This window comes from Phyllopteryx taeniolatus, chromosome 6 (genome assembly GCF_024500385.1).
Source record: "Phyllopteryx taeniolatus isolate TA_2022b chromosome 6, UOR_Ptae_1.2, whole genome shotgun sequence".
Taxonomy (NCBI): Eukaryota; Metazoa; Chordata; class Actinopteri; order Syngnathiformes; family Syngnathidae; genus Phyllopteryx; species Phyllopteryx taeniolatus.
Genome location: NC_084507.1, coordinates 13066823 through 13086844, shown reverse-complemented (window position 1 = coordinate 13086844; position 20022 = coordinate 13066823). Strand labels below are relative to the sequence as shown.

Sequence of the window (20022 nt, the reverse complement as noted above, 5' to 3'; positions counted from 1 at the left end):
GCGAAGAAGAAAAAAGTTCCTCTCTTTCCTCCTCACATTCCCACTCAGTCATCCCCGCTTTCTAACACTTGTTCCGGTTGCTAAGGAGAGACAAACATGCAGGTCGTCATGGCGACGGCACAATTGCGCGGCAGGAAAGGGCATTAACCGAGGCTGCGCAGTTTGCGACTCACCTTTGACAGGTCCACGAGCGTGTTGGCCTGATCGCTGAGTTTCCTCTGCTCCATTTTCACGCTGCGCAATCTGTACCACACGGACACACACAAAGACAGGTCCACACAAACACACATTAAGATGCAGGCAAAGCCATACAAAGTCGCAACTCAGTGTGTACTGAGTGGCCAGCGTGGAGAGTTAATCCCCGGCGGCCCGTGTGACAACAACACTGTGGCTCGGTCACCTTGGGCCGCTGGACTTTTCGTTGCGACCTGCGTTCTTGTGTGTCTGGCTGCGTGAGTGTGCAAACATTCACGGACACACCGTGTGCTCGCTCGCTCGCTGCCGGCTTCGTAAATCACAGGACAAAATATTTCAGCTCTGTCAGAAGTAAGAGCTCTGGAGGAATAAATAAGAGTCACATTTAATAAAAAGAGACCTTGGGGATAATGAGGCCTTTGGGGAAATAAACAAAGTGGTATCCAATTATTTTTTTATAAATAATCTTGGAGGCAATTATTAATACGAGCCGTCGAGTTGTCAGAACACAGGCCAACGACTTGAAAGTTCTAATCTCCATTTCTAAAAACCCTTGATAATCAAGTACTGACTGATTAGATGTCTCAGCACTTCTCGATGACCTTGGTGATATCACAGTTGTCCACTTTCTTTTCTTTTATTATTATTTTTTCTTTGCAAGGCTACAGTGAATCGACAAAGTCTCCATGGTCATGATCCATGCCCTGCAGTTCCTCTTTTGGAGCTTGAGTGGCGCCTTGTGCCTCTCCCCCTCGTTCTCCCCAGCAATCAGCAACACCTGGGCCGCACCCCTGTCTTCAAGCATCACTCATTACTGCCTGCATTTAAAGCCTCTGAAGTCCTGCAGCCTTCGCCTGATTATCAACACTTGTCTGTGACTCACTGGCTAACTGGATGACGCAGCCTTAAGGGGAATTTTTTTCATGGGTTTTTCCAACTCAAGGACGAGCTCGTGACAAGGGACGAACCCACCTCCCTCGAGAATTTTATCTCAATAGCCATCAAACTCGACAACCGCCTCAGAGAGAGAGAGCTCGGGAGCGAGGAACAAACTCCGCTCCACCCACGGGGGCTGCGCCTCTAACCACTCCGCCGCTCACTGAACCCCCTGCCGCCGCTTCCTCTTCACCCCCTACTGGAGTAGAGGAGCCAATGCAACTAGGCAAGACCCGGTTAGACCCCCTGAAACGTCAGCGCTGCTTCTCTCAACGATTATGTATTGAACCCGGCCATAGATTGGACTCACTGTCTATCACCGGTTGGAGTCACTTTTGCCATTCCCGCTGCCTTCTTTCGCCGTCCCGACCTCCACCACCAGCTACTCCAACCGACCTCTCCCGGGTACCTGAAGAATATCATCAGTAAGGACCTCACCATCTCTCTCCCCATTGCCCCTATGACTGCACCATTGACCTCTTCCTTCCAGCTGTCTCTTTAATCTTTCCCGTCCCGAAAAAGAGGTGATGGAAAATTATATCCGTGACTCTCTTGCCTCCGGACTCATCTGGCCCTCTTCTTCGCCCCTGGGAGCCGGCTTTTTTTCCGTTGAAAAGACAGATACCACTCTCCGCCCCTGCATCGACTTCCGCAGTCTTAATGATATTACAGTAAAAAATAAAGCCCCGTTACAACCAGACCCAGCAAAGATCCAAGCAGTCCTCAACTGGCCCATTCCCTCAACCCGCAAAGAGCTACAATGTTTCCTTGGCTTTGCCAATTTCTACCGCCGCTTCTTCTGTGACTACAGCAAGGTTGCCGTACCTCTCACCAGTCTCATCTCCACCAGCTTCCCTTTCCACTGGACCCCTGCCGCATCGCAAGCATTTAAACGCCTCAAAGAACTGTTCACCACTGCCCCCATCCTACGACACCTCGACCCCTCCCTCCAGTTCATGGTGGAGGTTGACGCCCTGACACGGGGGCAGGAGCTGTCGTCTCCCAGCGGGACCCAGTTTCCCAAAAACTACATCCCTGTGCCTTTCTCTCCCGTCGCCTTTCCACATTCGAGCGAAATTATGACGTCGGGAACCGTGGGCTGCTCGCCATCGTTTGGGCCCTTGAGGAGTGAAGGCACTGGTAGGAGGAGACCGATGATATGGACTGACCACAAAAACCTGGCTTATCTCCGTTCCACCAAATGGTTTAATCACCCGCACCATCCATTTGATCCAGCAACACTTCTGGTGGCCCAGCCTCGTCAAAGACAGCCGAGAGTTTGTCCTAGACTGCTCCGTCTGTGCCCGAGGTAAGGCTTCACATCAACCCCCAGCTGGTCTGCCGCGCCTCTTACACATTCCGAGCCGCCCTTGTTCCCACATCTCCCTGGACTTCGTCACCGGCCTACCTCCATCTGAAGGTAACACCGCCATCCTCACCATACTTCTCCAAGTATGTACCTCTTCCCAAATTGTCATCTGCTTTTGAGACTGCTAACCTTCTTGTCCTCCACGTGTTCAGACTTTATGGTACCCCTGTTGACATTGTATCGGACCAGGGTCCTCAGTTCTCATCCCAGGTCTGGAAGAGAGTCCTGCAAGGCGGTGGCCGCAGCAGCCAGTTTGTCTTCAAGCTACCACTCCTAAACCAACGACCAGACGGAGCGGGCAAATCAAAACCTGGAATCCACTCGTTGCTGTGTCGCTGTTCGCCATCCTGCACGTTCCTCCCGTGGGTGGAATATGCCCACAACTCCCTCACCAGCTCCGCCACCTGTATGACTCCCTTTATGGCATGTTACGGTTTCCAATCTCCTTTGTTTGAAGACCAGGAGCATACAGTGGCGGTTCCCGCGGTGAGGGAGCACCTTCGGCGAGTCTGTGTGGAAGGACGTCAAGGCTGCTCTAACCCGGTCTGCAGAGAAGAATAAGCGGCTGGCGGATCTTCATCGATCCCCCACTCCGGAATACAAGGTGGGTCAGATGGTTTGGCTCTCCTCCCGTGACCTGCCACTCCAAACAGAGTCCCGTAAACTCGCCCCTCGCTACATTGGTCCATTTCTTATCACCAAACTCATCAATGCCACCTCTGTTCAATTAAAACTCCCCCAGTCCATCAAGATCCATCCAACATTCCACGTGTCTCTGCTTAAGCCGGTCTTCGCCAGTACCCTTAGCCCTCCGGCCGTATCCCTTGGATATCCTTCCCAGAGCCAACCCGCAATAAACCATTCTAAATTCTCCTGCCTCCACCTCAGTCTACTCTTGGGTCCAATCCAATTCACATACAACTTTGAAACGTGACATCCATACCCCTGTTCAGATGCCAGGTTTTTGCGAAATAAAAAAATGAGACCAAGCTATATCATTTCACAACTTTTTTCAAATTAATGTGACCTACAACCAGTACAACTCAATTGGAAAAACAATCTTCAAGGGGGATGTAGAAACAAGTGAGATAATGTGGTTGCACAAGTGTGCACACCCTCTTATAACTGGGGATGTGGCTGTGTTCAGAATGAACCAATCGCATTCAAACTCATGATAATCAGCACACACTTGCCTCAGATTAACTCCAAATTAAGTTTATTTGTTCTAGGAGGCTTTTCCTTCCATTGATTCGATAGTGGTTCCATCCATCCATTTTCTTTCATGGTTGTCCTCATTTGAGTCTTGTGTGAGCTGGAGCCAATTCCAGCTGACTTCAGGCAAGACCCTGGATTGGACGCCAGTCAATCACAGGGCACGTAGACAAAAACCCAATCTACGGCTTTCAAAGTTAAAGTGTTAAAGCAAGATTAATCACAACAAAATCATTGCATTAATCATGTATTAACTCAGATGAATCACACAATTTATTTTGACCGCACACGTTCCTTTACCTTAACCATGGATGGATATCAGAAATGCGGTGCAGGTTGCTATAAGGTCAGCGATCAGGTCACTGCTTACGCCAGTGCAAAGACGAGTGAGGAGGGTACGAGTGGTGTGTTCGGTTTTGTTTCAAAAGTAACCTCCATGGGACTTTTTGGAGAAAAAAAAAAACAAAAAAAAAAGGTAATTTGCATATAGTGCAGCGGTGAACTCTTCTTCGAAGCACAAGAAGTTCAAAATGTGGTACTATTATGTGTGGTATAGTTGGCGCCTGTGATTAATCATGATTAATCAAAATTCAAAAGTGTGACTAAGCTGATATTAAATTTTTTTTGATTGACTGCCCTACACCACTCACACTCACTTTCACACCTATAGACAATTTAGAGTCTTCAGTGAACCTAACATGCATATTTTGGGGATGTGGGAGGAAGCCGTAGCACCCGGGAAAAATCCATGCAAGCACAGGGAGAACGTGCAGAGCCCACACTGGAAGGGTCTGAACTTCAGAACTGTGAGGCTGACGTGCTGACCACTAGATAACTGTGCTGGCCCATAAACATTTGAAAATGGTAAAACTAAACTAAAAATGACTAAAACAAAAATTTCTCCGCAATCTGGTCCCCAATAGTCTACTGTGCAAATGTGATGGAAATTTACCTGAACAGGCTGCAACATTGGGTCAGATAATGTATATGTCTTTTGACTTGGTAAAGCAGCATGTGGTTTCTCTTCCCCCACCTTCTCTTCTACTCGAAGAATGCCGAGGTGGCGATGATGAAGGGTGACTGTTCTGTGACAGTTCTGAGGAAAACCACTCCCCCGGAGGAGTCTACCGGTGGCGCTTCATTTTATTAAAAGGACAGCATCATATCATGTGATAAATGTTGCCTACCCATCATCTGTTGAAACCTTCAGGTTTTCTCCCTTCTCGTCCCTTAAATGTGTTTTGTTATTTGAGTTGTATTCATAGCTATTTAGGATTCCTTAACTTTTCAACAAGACGGACAACATTTTAAGCGCAGCTCGGAGTATGATGCAATGCAATTCTCAACCACTGGAGGTTTCAACACTGATGAATAAATGCCTCTTAAAGACGTTGGAAAATGAATTCCGAGATTTGTTTATTTTACATGTTTGAAGATAACGGCTAAAAACACAGGCAAAGACTGAGAACTATGTAGTAGAATGTTTGAATTTTTATGGCCGAATTTATTGAGCAATTTTCTACCACACAAAAAGATAATCAGCGATTGAGTAAGTGCGTGGAACACACACTTGTATTACTGTTTAATCAGTACATTAGATATGATGATCAAAGTGATTCTAATAGAATGATGCATGTTGATTACCCACAACTGTATTTGACTGGATGAACTTTTAGCTGATGATGATTCATTGAAGTTGTGGGCGGTTGCAACTGATTTCAAAGGTACCGTCATTGTGTGCATGTGTGCGCGCATGTATCTGTGTGTGTGGGTGTGTGTTCGTTGTGAGTGCTCTCACTGGTGAATCGCCTGCAGGAACTTCCGCTGGTGTTTGCGGACTCTGGAGTGGTCGATCTTCTTCATCAGCTTGGTGTGCTTGTAGATGAGCCAGGTCTCCCTCAGCACGTTGGCCGCCGCGTTCTTTATCTGCTCCCAGACGACACACACACAAAATCATTAGCAACAGGTCACTCTTACCAACAGGTTTGTCTGCCATTCGCTCTCCATTTTCTTGATTCGGAAGAAAAAAGGAACATTTCAGGATGGGTGTACTGATTTCTCAGTGTCTCTATTACACACACACACACACAACCTCGCCTCCTGAAGCTTTTCAAGCGCACAGAAACAGCTCGTTCCTTAGAGACTTTTGGCAATGAGAACTAAGCGGAGTCTCTCCCTGGCACGTTGTACCACAATCCTGTACATCTTAGGGCAGCTCAAATGGGCTGCATCACGACGGCTGGCTGCATGTAATCCAGCACAGTGGTTTATTAAAAAACAGTCATCTTCCATTGTATGACAACAAGCGAGAGAAAACTAGTAGAAGCTGATACAGTGGAATTGCGGACTAATTCCATAGGGGAGTCATTGCAATGTTCAATGTGGCTCAGTGATGGTTATTTCTCCCTATTTACTGGCTGTAAAAGGCAATTATTTTGTATAATCAGGACGGGTGATTGCTGTGATATAAAAACAAACAAACCTGCAGTGAAATGTCCTGCCAACAAGCTGACAGTTAGCCTTAAAAGATTCAGACCAGTTGCAACAGGATCACGGGACCGCTGGCGAGGAACACGGGCAGAGGCGTTTTGTTAAGTGTCATCTTTGTCGACAAAATGTTACCGTATTTCTAAAAACAACAACTGGGTAGGTTATGGGATACCAGATGAGACCAGCTAACTCAGTGAAGAGAAAAACATGCGTAATAGTGAGCTGTTTTTTTATTTTTTTTTAAGTATGTATTTGTTTCTATGCCGCTGCATGAAAATATGTCTGCTCGGTGGCGCAAAAAAGGTTGGGGAATTGGAGACCGATGTACTTCTGACTTTCATCACAATACAATTGAGAAACACTGAAATGACTCTCCACCCATCCATTTTCCATACCTCTTATCTTCACTAGGATTATGGCTGGGCTGGAGCCTACATTATTAAAACTAAAAACATAAAATATTTAAATAACAAGAAGACATATGGACTTGTATAAATGAACACATAATTCAAAACGTGTGATAACGAATCACCCTGTACATGTATCCATTACATAAATATTGACCAAAAACCTTTTCAGTCCACAAAAAATGAATTATTGTACCTATATGAAGTTCACATTTACACCCAACTCCAGAAAAATTATAACAACACATATGATGCTGCAAACCATTCCACAAGAAAGGTGGGCATCATGTGCGGATAAGGTTATATTTTAACAGATAAATGCTAAATGTTGCCATACTTTCAAACTTTATAATAAACAAGTGATTATGAAAGTTTCACAATTATGTCATAAAACTTTCCACAAATGTAGCGGAAATCTCACACTGAAAATGTTCCCCTTTAATGAGAAAATTTAAAGTTTACAAATAATGACAAACTATAGAATTTAACTTATCTGCACAAGATGTCGGCCATATTTGTGGAATGGTTTGCAGCAGGATTTACCTGTTGCTGGAAATGTATCTACAGTTATGAAAGTCATATGACACCTAACTTTTTATAAGATTTCCCCCCCCCCCCAAAAAAAAAAAAAATTCTGAGAACAAATTTGGCTGATTTTTGTGGATTTCTGTGTTTTGTGAAAGACTTTCACCATATTTGTGACTGTACAATGAGTCACATGCATGGGTGATGACTATGCCGCATATTAATAAAAGGTTGCGGTGTGATTCCAACAAAGGCAAAGTGTAAGGACATACATTGAATGAGAGACTTCAAAGAGATGCTGAGTGCTGAACAAAGAACAATTATATCCCACCCCACCGTCTGAGGAACACAAAAGACCCCGGCAGCTTAATCAGTATCCAGCCACTGCGCTCAAGCTCTACACACACACGCGGATTTACACAATGCTGGCCTTTTCAATGACACACAGGAAGTCAAGCTGACAAAGCACAAAACATGCGGGAGGCCTAATCAAGGGTTCAAGTTATGTCTTTTTTTTTTCTACAAAACTGTATATCACAGCTGTAACAGAAGACCCAACCTCTACGGCGTTCGCTTTTCGATTTGACACCGAACCCAGCATAGCAAGATTTTGCTGCTGCTGCTGTGTGTACAATTTGTCGTGTTTTTCTTGACTGCACTACACTGTTATATTTTTTTTTGTCCAGTCAGATTTTAGCCTCAATTCAGGGGTGTCAAACTCATTTTAGTTCAGGGGCCACATTCACCCCAATTAGATCTCAAGTGGGTCGGACTAGTATATTTGGGGCCTAAAAAGCTATAAATAACAACAATTCCAGATGTTTCCCATTTATTGGGTGCAAATAATTACAAATACATTTGGAAAATTTTCACGTGTATTGATTATTATCTTGTAAATCATATCCGATATCTGAAATTTCTTCTAAAAATGATTGCAATTTCAACAAAATTGTAAATCAGTGTTTTCATTTACACGTGCACCATACAGATCACAGTAAACTTACTGTATGAACTGTATTTTTCCTTTTATAAAACAATTTAAGTTTACAAAATATTTTCACACATCCATCTGGAAATTTTGACAACCTCAACTGACTCATCACACCTTACAAACTAAAATGAAAGAGGGTGCAGTTATCCCCCTGCCTTGAAAATGTATACAAAAAAATACATATAAGTTGTGGCAGTGCGTGCAAAAACTTAAACAGTTCCACCAAACCAAGCTCTTTTGAACTAAAGCTGTTAACTGATATTAATCAATATTCTTAAAATATTTCTACAGGAGGTATTCATTTTTACAGAACTGTAGTGTAAAGTAGGCTTACTTTGCTTCTGAAACTTGGCATTGTTTAGTTTTCACAAGTGCATCAATATCAGGAGTCGAATCCTGAGTAATTCAGAATGTCATTTAAGTGGTCTTCTGCAACCTCCAGTGGACAAAATTAGCAATAAAAGTTACTTTTACTGAAAAATTGCCGTTAATGTGTTCTCTTCTCACACGGGCTGGATTGGACCCCCCAACTGGCCAATTCCGGCCCCCGGGCCATACATTTGACCCCACTGCTTTATGTGCTGCCCATGTCAATCTAATCTGCCTCAGGCCTTCAGAAACAGTAATGCCGGTCGATGTAACTTAAACTAAATTAGCAATAGGACCTTTTTTTTTTTTGTAACTAATCAGATTTCAAATTCCTTGATCAGCGCAAAACTTTTTACAGACAAATTCGACTAGCAAAACACATCTGTAGAGATCTACACAAATCCATCCATGCATCCATTTTCTGTACCGCTGTATCCTCACAAGGGTTGCGGGCGTGGTGGAGCCCATCCCAGCTATCGTCGGGCGAGAGGCGGGGTAAAACCCTGAACTGGTCGCCAGCCAATCGCAGGGCACATATAAACAAACAACCATTCGCGTACACATTCACACCTAAGGGCAATTTAGAGTGGCCAATCAACCTAGCATGCATGTTTTTGGGATGTGGGAGGAAACCGGAGTACCTGGAGAAAACCCACGCAGGCACGGGGAGAACATGCAAACTCCACACAGGCCGGGCCGGGATTTGAACCCCGGTCCTCAGAACTGCTAACCAGTCGCCCGCCGTGCCGCCTCTACACAAATCAATACATTTAGTAATTAGAACGTCTGATGATGATTTTATTGAAATTGTTTTACATTTTTGTCATGTTATTAGATACAAATTGATTCCAAAACTGCTCCAGATGATGTATGTGGCACAACTGCGGGCTGTAATATTGCATTTTCCCCATAATTGCGATGTGGTAGTATTTCGAGGTGGATTAAGTAGGGAAGTCCCCACTGAAGACCCACGTAGCAAATCCACAGCCCGCCACTGCCCTAATCAGGTAATCAGAATTTGACGTCATGATGACGTCAGCATAAAATACTTGTCAGACAGGGACAGTTGCTTTCGACACAACAGGGTGGGACTTCACTTCACACCTGTCCTGCCTTTCTGTCATTCCCTTACACACAGGTGTGGTGTTTCGTCTCTGATACTACCTTAAATTTGTTGAAAATTGTTGGGTTGACAATTTCGTGTCAGGATACAGAGCAGAAACCTTTGAAAAATGCTGACATTTACAGGTGGTGTAAAAGGGGCTATTGCGAGACACAGCCTATAGGATGTTGTCAAGGGCAACAGCATCTTTGTATCATATTGCCTGCCTAAGTCAAGGATGTTTTGTTTTAATTTGTATACATTTGTGTGAAATTAACCTCTATAAATGTTGATATCGATCTGAATTACTATGATGGGGAAGGATTCTGCCAACGGTCTTATCATTGAATTTCGGTGAGAATCCACACAAAACACATACAGAGGAATCTTCATCGTTTATCCTTTTAAACTTTAATTTTTCCCCCCATCCATCCATTTTCAATAGTGCTTATCCTTAATAGGGTTAACAGGTGAACTGAAACCTATCCCTGCTGACTTTGTGCGAGAGGTGAGCCAATTACAGGGCACACGTAGAAAATCTTTCACATCTATGGACAGTTTAGCGTCTTCAATGAGCCTAACGTGTTTTTGGAAGGTTGGACAAAGCCGGAGTACAAGGAAAAAACTCACATACGCACAGGGAGAACATGAAAGCTCCACAAAGGAAGGTTCCGAGTTACACACAAAAACATATTTTTATTTCTTTATTTCTTTATTAAGGATTTGCTGTACCATGTGACCAGAGAAGTTTCCTCTCTGTTGGCTGTAAGTAGTTTTTGTTTAATTTAATGATACAATACTGCATTTAAAATGTTAGGAGATTCCGATGTATTAAGATTATAGATTCTAGTACATGCCCTGCGATTGGCTGGTGCCCAGTTCAGGGTGTACCCCGCCTCTCGCCCGAAGATAGTTGGGATAGGCTCCAGCATGCCCGCGACCCTAGTGAGGAGAAGTGGTATGGAAGATGAATGGATGGATGGATTGTAGTACAGTGATTAGGGTAGCAGGTGACAAATGTTTAGAAGTTTACCTTTTAACTTATCTTGTTAATTCTCTTTATCATTGCCTGTTCCACTCTATTTTAATCAATATCAAGTCTCTAAAGAAAGCACATGCACATCCTTCTGTATTACCATGTTCATTGGTCTCCATGAACATCCCACCATCATTTTTAATCCACAAAGCTCGAACCATCATTGGGATATAAACTGCTAAATTTCTAAGCTCTATGTGGCTTACAATGTTCAATGGGAATATTTAATTCAGCAGAGGAAGAACCCTCACGATTGCTGTACAAATGTAATACCAAAACGGGGTTTGTCTCACTGCACTCAAGCTTGCAATTTCCAGCCAGTTTTAATCAGTGTCGCCTGCAACTGCTTTCGCTTTTCAATCCCTCAAAGGGATTAAAGCAGTTTAGCTCCATTGATAACGTTAAACAACTCAATGAAGATTGCAGCCATGGTGGATATAAAAAGTCTACACACCCCTTTTCAAATGCCAGGTTTAAAATAAAAAAAAAATCCACCATTAGTGTGACCTATAACCATACAACTCAATTGAAATATTTCAAAAAATCTTTTTGGGAGTGATAATGTAGTCGCACACTGGCTTATAACTCTGTTCAAAATAAACCAATCACATTAAAAATCATGGCTAATAGGAGTCAGCACACACCTGCCACCATTTAAAGGGCCCCTGAAATAAACATCAGCTGTTCTAGTAGTCTTTTTTGTAGCTATATCTTACAGCACAAGCCATGGTCTGCCCAAAGCTTCCACAGCATCAGAAGTATCTCAGAGGTATCAGACAGGAGAAGGGTACAAAAGGATTCCCAAGGCATTAACTATACTATGGAGCACAGTTAGGACAGTCATCATTATCATATTGGTCATTATCATTATGAAAATGTGACACAAAAGTGACTTTACCAAGAACTGGACGTCCATCCAAAATTCATGAAAAGGCGAGAAGACAACTGGTCAGAGGCAGCAACATTGAAGAAGCTGCAGGAATTTCTGGCAAGTATTGGCTGGTTAGTGCATGCGACAACTATCTCCCGTCTTCGTCATTCAGCAAGTCTGGGCATGACGGAAGCGTTATCTTACAAAGAAAAACATCCAATCTCACTTACATTTTACAAAAACACACTTGAAATCTCTGAAATGCATGTGGGAAAATGTGTTATGATCTATGGACGTCTTAGCTATAATTCCAAAAGGTATGTATGGCGCAAACACAACAATGCTCACCATACCTTACAGTGTCACATTGTGGTGGCAGCATCATGCTTTGGGGCTATTTTTCCTCACAAACAAGTGTGGATGAGTAGAGGCGGAGGGAATTGAGCTATGGCGGCATATGTGTTGTTTGCGGGGTATTTGTTGGTGCCATATGGGTCAAAGATGTGTTCCGTTGCACTCCCGCATGGCACACCTTATGTCAGGTACATGGGAAATGTGTTACAACAAGCGGCGTTGAGAGGTTGCCATATTGTGAAGGATTAATCAATCACTCATCACTACGACTATTGCTGCCTGCCCCTTCCTGCCTTAATGACCTGAGTATGCATGTCATTGGTGATTAGGTGCAGTAGTGGTGGAGAGGACAAAAAAAAATTAACAAAGAGAGGGGTCACCTTGGCGACAAGCACCCACCCTGTTGCTCCACATGCCGAATGGACACGTGGCGTGGTGCCGCTTTGACCCTTTCCAGCCACAGCAACACTGAAGAGGTCAATCCTGATGTCCGCACTAGCTCAGTTAAAAAAAAAAAAAAAAAAAAAAAAAAGGTGGAGCGGTGCATTCAGGTAAGACTAAAGGGGGGTGGGGTGGGCACATATCGAGAGCCGGATTAAAGTATAGGAGTGCAAATGTTTCTGGAAAGTGCGTCGATGCCCTCGCATGTGGGCAAGGAGAGCCACCGTCGTCGGTACACATTCAGCCGTTTATTGACCGGGACAAACACACAAATATAAAATGAGAACACTCACAATGAGCAACTTTGACTCTCACTGGGCCACGCCCCTTAAAGGCACACACCCAACACACAAATAAGGGGGTGTCAAACTTGTTTACATCGTGGGCCACATATCAGTTATGGTTGCCTTAAGGGCGCTAATTACAGTAAAATGGGGTAACAACATAAATGTATAATTGTTAGAGGGGTGTAATGGCACAGCAAAAAACGCGATTCAGTACGACCCCTTGGTTTTAAGTTCAAGGTTCCGTTGGGAACACACTGCGTATCTTGTTGAAAGAGGGAAAGCTGTAATGTCATTTAAAATGCAAATGAACTGCTCAATTTTTGTGCGACAGTAACGTTTTGAACATTAATTTCTGACTTTTCATTCAAGCCAGCGCCAATTCCACGGATTCTTGATCCCGTTATCCTTATCAAGCTTCTTTACAATGTCGGTCTCGCCGTCCTCCCTCTGTACTATGTCCCTCCGTGACGCCGACATACCGCATACTTATTAATGTAAAAACTTGATAGCATACAATGAATTTAAATGTGTAGAAAGATTGCACCGATAAAATAGAAATGGCGGAAGATTTGCACTTTGCCCGCCGTAATATGGTCTTCAATGCTGTAAATATGACAGACCGTCAATGTCGACAGAGTACTACTTTAAACCCCGCCCCAGAATGTTTTTTTTTAGCAAATTTACACAATTTACATAAATGATCTCTACGAGGAAAATCTGCAGAATTCCGCAGATCCGCAGACTTTTCACAGTCCTGATCCATCATCCTTCATCCATCCCTTTTCTATAGAGCTTGTCCTACCTTGCGGCTGAACTATCCCAGCTGACTTTGGTGAGGGTCAAAGCCAATCGCAGGACACATAAACAACCAACCATTCACACTCATATTCACAACTACGGACAACTTTAAGTCTTCAATGAATCTAACAGGCATGTTTTGGGAATGTGGGCGCAAATTGGAGTATCCGAAGAAAACCCACGCACGCACAGAGAGAAAATGCAAACTCCACACAGGAGGGCCCGAGTTGAGATTTGAACCCGAAAAGTTATGTCACTTTGCGGTCCTTTTTGTGTGTTTGGCATGTTGGTAAAGTTCACACGTTGTTTTTGTCTGTGATGGCTATGTTCAGGACTGCCAGCACGGAACATTATAGTGCGTTTATGTGGCGCTTATCAGAAGCAGAACACTAATAACGCTGTTTGCTATTCTGTGCATCCAAAAACACTGGAACTCTATGACATGATAGTGATTCTGTTCAGTTCACTTAGCTTGCGAAAAAAGAAAATGGCTTCGCCCAGACAGCTGCCAATTCAAGGGTGGACAGCTTGTGTACAGACACATTATCTGACATAGGCAGTTTACAACAAAATAAAAAAACTTGGTTGTTTAATTTCACACTTGATTGGTGGGTGGGCACTCCAGAGACACAATTTGTGTGTCCAGGCAATTCAAAAAAATCAGTTTTCCCTGATGTGATTATTTAAATGATCATCACCTCCAGGACACGGGTGTTCGGCATTTGCGGACGTCTGCGCTCAATCTTGTTTTCTTTTGGAGTGGAAGCGAGCTGACATCTCCAGGGAATAGGGTGTTCCCATTTGGCTAATGGCGCAAACAGTGAGAGATATTGCAGCATATTCTCTTTGGCTAGACCACTCTCGCCAAAGGAAATGAATTAGCTGTTGCAGCCGAGTGGTGGCCAGATCTGAGAGCAAATTTTGGCCAACAATATATGACATAAAAAAACAACAACATAATGACCTCAGAAATTGGTGTCATTTTTTTATGTAGACTGTTGTGTCTCGTTTGAATGGTTACAGTGCTTTTATTGGACACTGTGGAGGAGAATGCACTAATTTAGCACCCGCGATGATGTTTTCCACCATCAAGATCATCAAGAGCGAAAGTGTTCAGGCTGGGAGCTGCAGCAAGCAGAAGGACTTGTAGCGTAACGCCGAGTGAGGCGCCTGCAGCCATTTAGATAAAACCTTTGGAGCTAGTCCGGACAGAACCTCACATACCATCGACTCAGTGGTTACGTTAAGTATTATCAATTAAGATCTTAAATCCTATTACGGGGAAAGGAACACTCCATTGAACTGAAATGAACTCTGTGCACTGAGTGTGAGCTCATCACCCTCAATGATCAGGCGTAAACATGCAGCCTTTGTTTCATTTCAACCTTTATTTATTCAGGAAGGGGCAGTTGAGAGGATGCTCTCCTTTCCAATGACACCTTGATTACAAAGAAATCCATACAACTTTTAAGACATGGAAATAAATCCAAGATGTAAACATAAAAAAATAAAAGAGTTAAAAAAACAACAATTTAAAAGGTACATTCAGAATGCATAGTCCACAACAAAATACCTGAAATAAGGAATGATTTTAATTTGTATCATTCTGATGATTATTGCTTACAGAGAACAACAACCCAAAATCCACTATCTCAACAAAGTAAGAAAGAAACCAAATTATTTCAAATATTGAAATTAGGTAGGAACTGTCCTTCTGAAAACTAATTTCCTGTGAGTTCACTTTTGAATTAAACTACTGAAATTAGGGCTGCAGCAACAATTATATTAATAATCGATTAATCTATAAATGTTTTTTAATTAATTGTTGAATCGGATAAAGCCCCTTTTCACTTCCATCCCTTATTTGAAAACAGGACATTGTTTCAAATTGACAGTGCAGAAATGCACAAACATATATTGGTTGTAATTCAGTTACTGGTGTGGTCCGTAACATGTCAGAAAATCAGAAAATGTTTGCCAATGTCTTATTTTGATTCAACACTGAGCTAATCAGTCTGTTTTCATGGAGGACGACAGAAATCTGAGAATATTTACTGTTGAGAGGCTGAAATCCGAGGATTTGGACAATTTCAAGTTAAACAAGTCTTCTAAACGATGACTCGATTATCAAAATAGTTGTCGATTCATTTGCTAATCGATTCGTTGCACTTCTAACTGAAATAAATGAAGGTTTCCACCATACTGTATCTTAAGGCGGCATGGTGTTCGAGCGGTTAGCACATCCGCCTCACAGTTCTGAGGTGGAGTTTGAATCCAGGCTCCGACCTTTCTGTGTGGAGTTTGCATGCTCTCCCCGTGCTTGTGTGGGTTTGCATCAGGTACGTCGGCTTCCTCCCACATTTCAAAGACATGCTTCTTAGATTAATTGAAGACTCTAAATTTTCTGTAGCTGTAGTAAGTGTGAGTTTGTCTATATGTGCACTGTTACTGGCTGGCGACCAAGCCAGGGTTTACCCTACCAAACAAGGACAAACGCTATAGAAAAAGGATGGATGATATTTGAATTTATTGACATGCACCTGTAAATTACCTGAAGTGAGTTGCTCTTAGGAAGCAGGATTATGCAAATCAATAGACTTCCATGCAAAACTAGAAGAATGCATTACATTTAGTTGCAGATCAGGGATTTTCTCTTTAATTCATCACAGTGAAAAATATGGACATCTTCATTTGGTCAACAGTCGGCAACCGGTTTGCAATGTGCAACGTCGCCACAGACTGGACAGAAGCAGAACAGTACTGACTGCAAGTGACCACTATACAAGCTCACTTTACAGTACATATTATTTTACACAAATTTATAAGATGGAAGGGAGGAATCAACCACTATCTGGCATTACAGTTGAAGTCGCACAATTGGAATTGCCGTCATGGTTGACGAGACATCAGCTGTGTCTGAACTGCTGGCTCCATGAGTGAAAATACTTTTCTTGTTTCTCCCCCCCCCCCCCCCCCACTTAGGCTGTGCTAGTTCCACCCTTGGTCATCATGGTAACGAAATCAGTCGTCACCATTGGCCCATCCGTACATAGGGCGGGGTGTTCACCCTCGCAAACTGCTAATTTCAGCAAGATAAGAAATAGGGTGTGTGAAGTGTGTATAATTATTGATCCTTTGTCGGTATTTTGACAAAAGCGAGCCAAAGACATGTTATTAAGACACCTAAGGAAGTGTTTTAAATAGTGTAAAAAAAAAATGCATAAAATATCTCTTTTAATGCTAAGGTACTGTTTTGCTCCTTTTAAATCTGAACAGCTATTAAGAGACTTAAGAATGCTATCAATACTTTTTAATTGGATTGCAAGAGAGCTGCCAGATTGACTCCCAGCAGCAGTGTGAGGCTAAGCAATGTATGGAACTCGCAACTGCTAGGGGCAATCCCCCCATCACTATGACATCTCCTCAATAATGCGAGCCCATGAGTATTACTGCTGTGTGTATAAGTTCAATGTAGTAATTTCCTTTCCAGCACAGTTATGCACGCCCGGATGAGTGTTAGGATGGATTCCTGCTTTGCTTTGCTGCACACAATAAAATTACTGTGTCCACCACGGACCGTCCTCACCAGGCGCTACAGGGTAAAACAAAGCTGAGCTCACCAAGAAGACTTTTCACAATACACACATACCCACACTGACTATAAACGTCGTCCCATGGCCCCGATCGCCACTAATTGGCAATCCATTCTTGTTCGTCCATTAAAATGGGACGCGCTTGTATGTAATTCTGTTTCCGTGAGTGCATGCACAATGTCAGCAGGATGGACAGGATGTCAGGGGGAGTCTATTGTTGAATTATTCATCATTATAGCCCTGAGTGATTGTGTTCTCGTGTTGCGCCTATATGACGGCGAAAGGCCCGGCACATGTAAATCCATGTGCACACAACAGCTTCAATCATTAGTCGTTCAGTAATCGAGGGTTGGAGACAATTACCGGCGCGTAAACCCCAGGACCCTTTGAAGGAAATGTCACCATGCATGCACGCCGAACACCCACAACACTCGACACAACACTCCTGGAGTGTGTTAATTGAGATCACATCACTTTTTAAATTGTATGAGATTTCTGCTGGGGGGGGGTGAGGGGGGGCGAATAATTTCAATATGCAAACAAAATACTACCAAAGCGGAAAAGGCAGTCGTTACATCCCAGCCAGAGAAGCACGTCTCTGGGGGATGGATGAGCTGTTGCAGGGGAGAGATGCGGAAAAGGCTCAGCTAATTCAAAACAACAATGATGTATATATAATTTCTTATAAAGCCCACACACGTGCCTAATGCTGCTATTGGATTACAAATGCCTCTGAGGCTCATCTTTAGTCTGTTTACTGTTGAATTTCCAGCGGCAGATGACAGATGCTGCTGAGAGCTCATTAAAAAAACGAAACAAAATATTTATTCAAGAACTATTAAAAGAAAAATGATATGGCAAAAGACAAGTGTTTAGATGAGAATCGAAGCAAATAGTCCCTTGTGAGCACTGTCCTAATTGTCAAACACGCTGTGAGGCACAAGGATGCCCAGAGGACCACCCGGCGAGCGCCTCTTTCTCTTTTGAGTCCATGAAGTCATTGATCTTCCCTCCTCGCTCAGTCTCCCACATACCCTGCTGCCATAATGTACTCTACATATTTGATACGGGGTGCTATTTTTAAAACGTGGGTCTTGCAATTGTATGAAAAATTGAAAGGGCCCAGAAGAGTGAGGGAAGGGAGGCCAAATGGCGAGGGGGCACGAGGAAAGAAAAGCAAAGAACAGAAGGTGACAGATTGAAACAGAGGGATGGGAATTTACAGTAAAGGAGACAAATGTCACACTTGTGGAAGCGGGGCGGAGAAATTGGAGGACAGCGGAGGAAAAAGCTCAATGATGGAAAGACAGCGAGACATTTGGCGAGCCAAGTTCGGAGGAGATAACCTTTTATTGCTTCCACTCTTGAAAATAGCATGGCAGTGTGACGGCAACGTGGAAAACGATACTGTTGTTGTGGAGGGCAAAGGAGGCGCAGTAAAAGGACAAGCTGTCAATCCCTGGCTTTCGTGCAAAACACCCAATGGGATGGATAAGCGATAAATGCACTCCTCTCTCTTTTCAATTGAAAAATAATAAAATGTGCATTGTTTTGACAACTGTATCCTGAAAATGCAAATACATGAAAGCGGGTCTCAAAGAGGATGTTTTTGTGTTGTTGCTTTTTTCCCGTTATGACAAATAAACACCTCCCTCAAATAGATGCCTCCCTTTTCCCATTGGGAAAAATGTACTGTGTGTTATTACCTCAGTTCATGGACATTATTGTTCACACACTGATATTGAATTAACTGAAAAGCCCATTTAAATCCACTTGCTAGCCAAAACGGCAGCACCTACCGTTGTAAACCATCTCTCAGATAGTGATGTGAATGGCAGTTCTTTTGACTGTACTGAATCACTAGAATCATTCATTCATTCATCTTTTGTACCGCTTATGCTCACTAGGGTCGCGGGCGCGCTGGAGCCTATCCCAGCTGACCCTGGGCGAGAGGCAGGGTACACCCTGAACAGGTCGCCAGCCAATCGCAGGGCACATATAAACAAACAACCATTTGCACTCACATTCACACTTAGGGGCAATTTAGAGACTTCAATTAACCTACCATGCATGTTTTTGGGATGTGGGAGGAAACCGGAGTACCCAGAGAAAAGCTACGCAGGCACGGGGAGAACATGCAAACTCCACAAAGGCGGGGCCGGGATTTGAACCCTGGTCCTCAGAACTGTGAGGCAGATGTGCCAACCAGTTGTCTACCGTGCCTTCACTAGAATCAGTTAATTCAAATGATTTGTTCAAAGGATGTGATCGGCAAATTGTTCATTGCTTTGCTATTTGGTCGATGATTAGGCCCTCAGATTCACATTCATTCTGTTATACGGTCGCCTACTGAGGGACAGGGCGTTCACATACAATAGCACACGTTCATTTGCGGGAGACACGACTGCACTAAAATTACTGCATGGTGAAGGCGAATGTGCTTTCTTTTATATTGCGGAGTTTACAAAATATTCTCAATGAGGAAATGCGGAGAGATTTAAAAATAATATTATTGAATCTAATAATAATAATTGCTGTCGAGGCCCAAAGGGGATAATAATAATATTGAATGTATGTGTACATCCTGTAGCGAGTATATAGGACATTCCACCAAATCAGTGCCATTTGCGTCCCAAGGAGGTAAAATATATAAATTAATGATAAAATTAGCTGTAATTTTTTTAATTAAGCAAAGTGTCCTACACGCTGATCTGATTGCAAAGTTAATGAATACAATTTAAATGATGAAACTACTTTGAACACTGAGAAAATAGCATTTGTGGCCTCTCCCAGCTTCCTAAAACTAGACTTAAGCAAGAAATATAATCATTTTATAAGTTTACATAATTGTGTTGCTCCTTATCCCAAATATACTTTATTTTCTTGATGTGAAAAAGATGATGAAAATTGATGGATGGATGGATGGATGCATGTTGGGGGTGTTTTTGTCTTGTTCAAGTCCAAGTCAAATGATATACATTTGAATTGCTACAGTTTTGGTGAAAGCAACTTGAAACGATAAAAGTAGTTTACATTTTACAATTTA

General features: G+C 43.0%; 1 protein-coding gene across 1 annotated transcript in view; it reads right to left on the bottom strand.

The window, feature by feature from the left end:
• The window catches only part of kcnn3 (potassium intermediate/small conductance calcium-activated channel, subfamily N, member 3), a 97865-nt gene that overhangs the window by 6610 nt on the left and 71233 nt on the right, over positions 1–20022 (bottom strand). The window contains exons 8-9 of the mRNA XM_061777246.1: positions 5511–5638; positions 174–243 (exon numbers count right to left, since the gene is read on the bottom strand). Of these exons, the coding sequence (XP_061633230.1) occupies positions 174–243; positions 5511–5638 (198 nt within the window). The remainder of the gene's footprint in view (positions 1–173; positions 244–5510; positions 5639–20022) is intronic.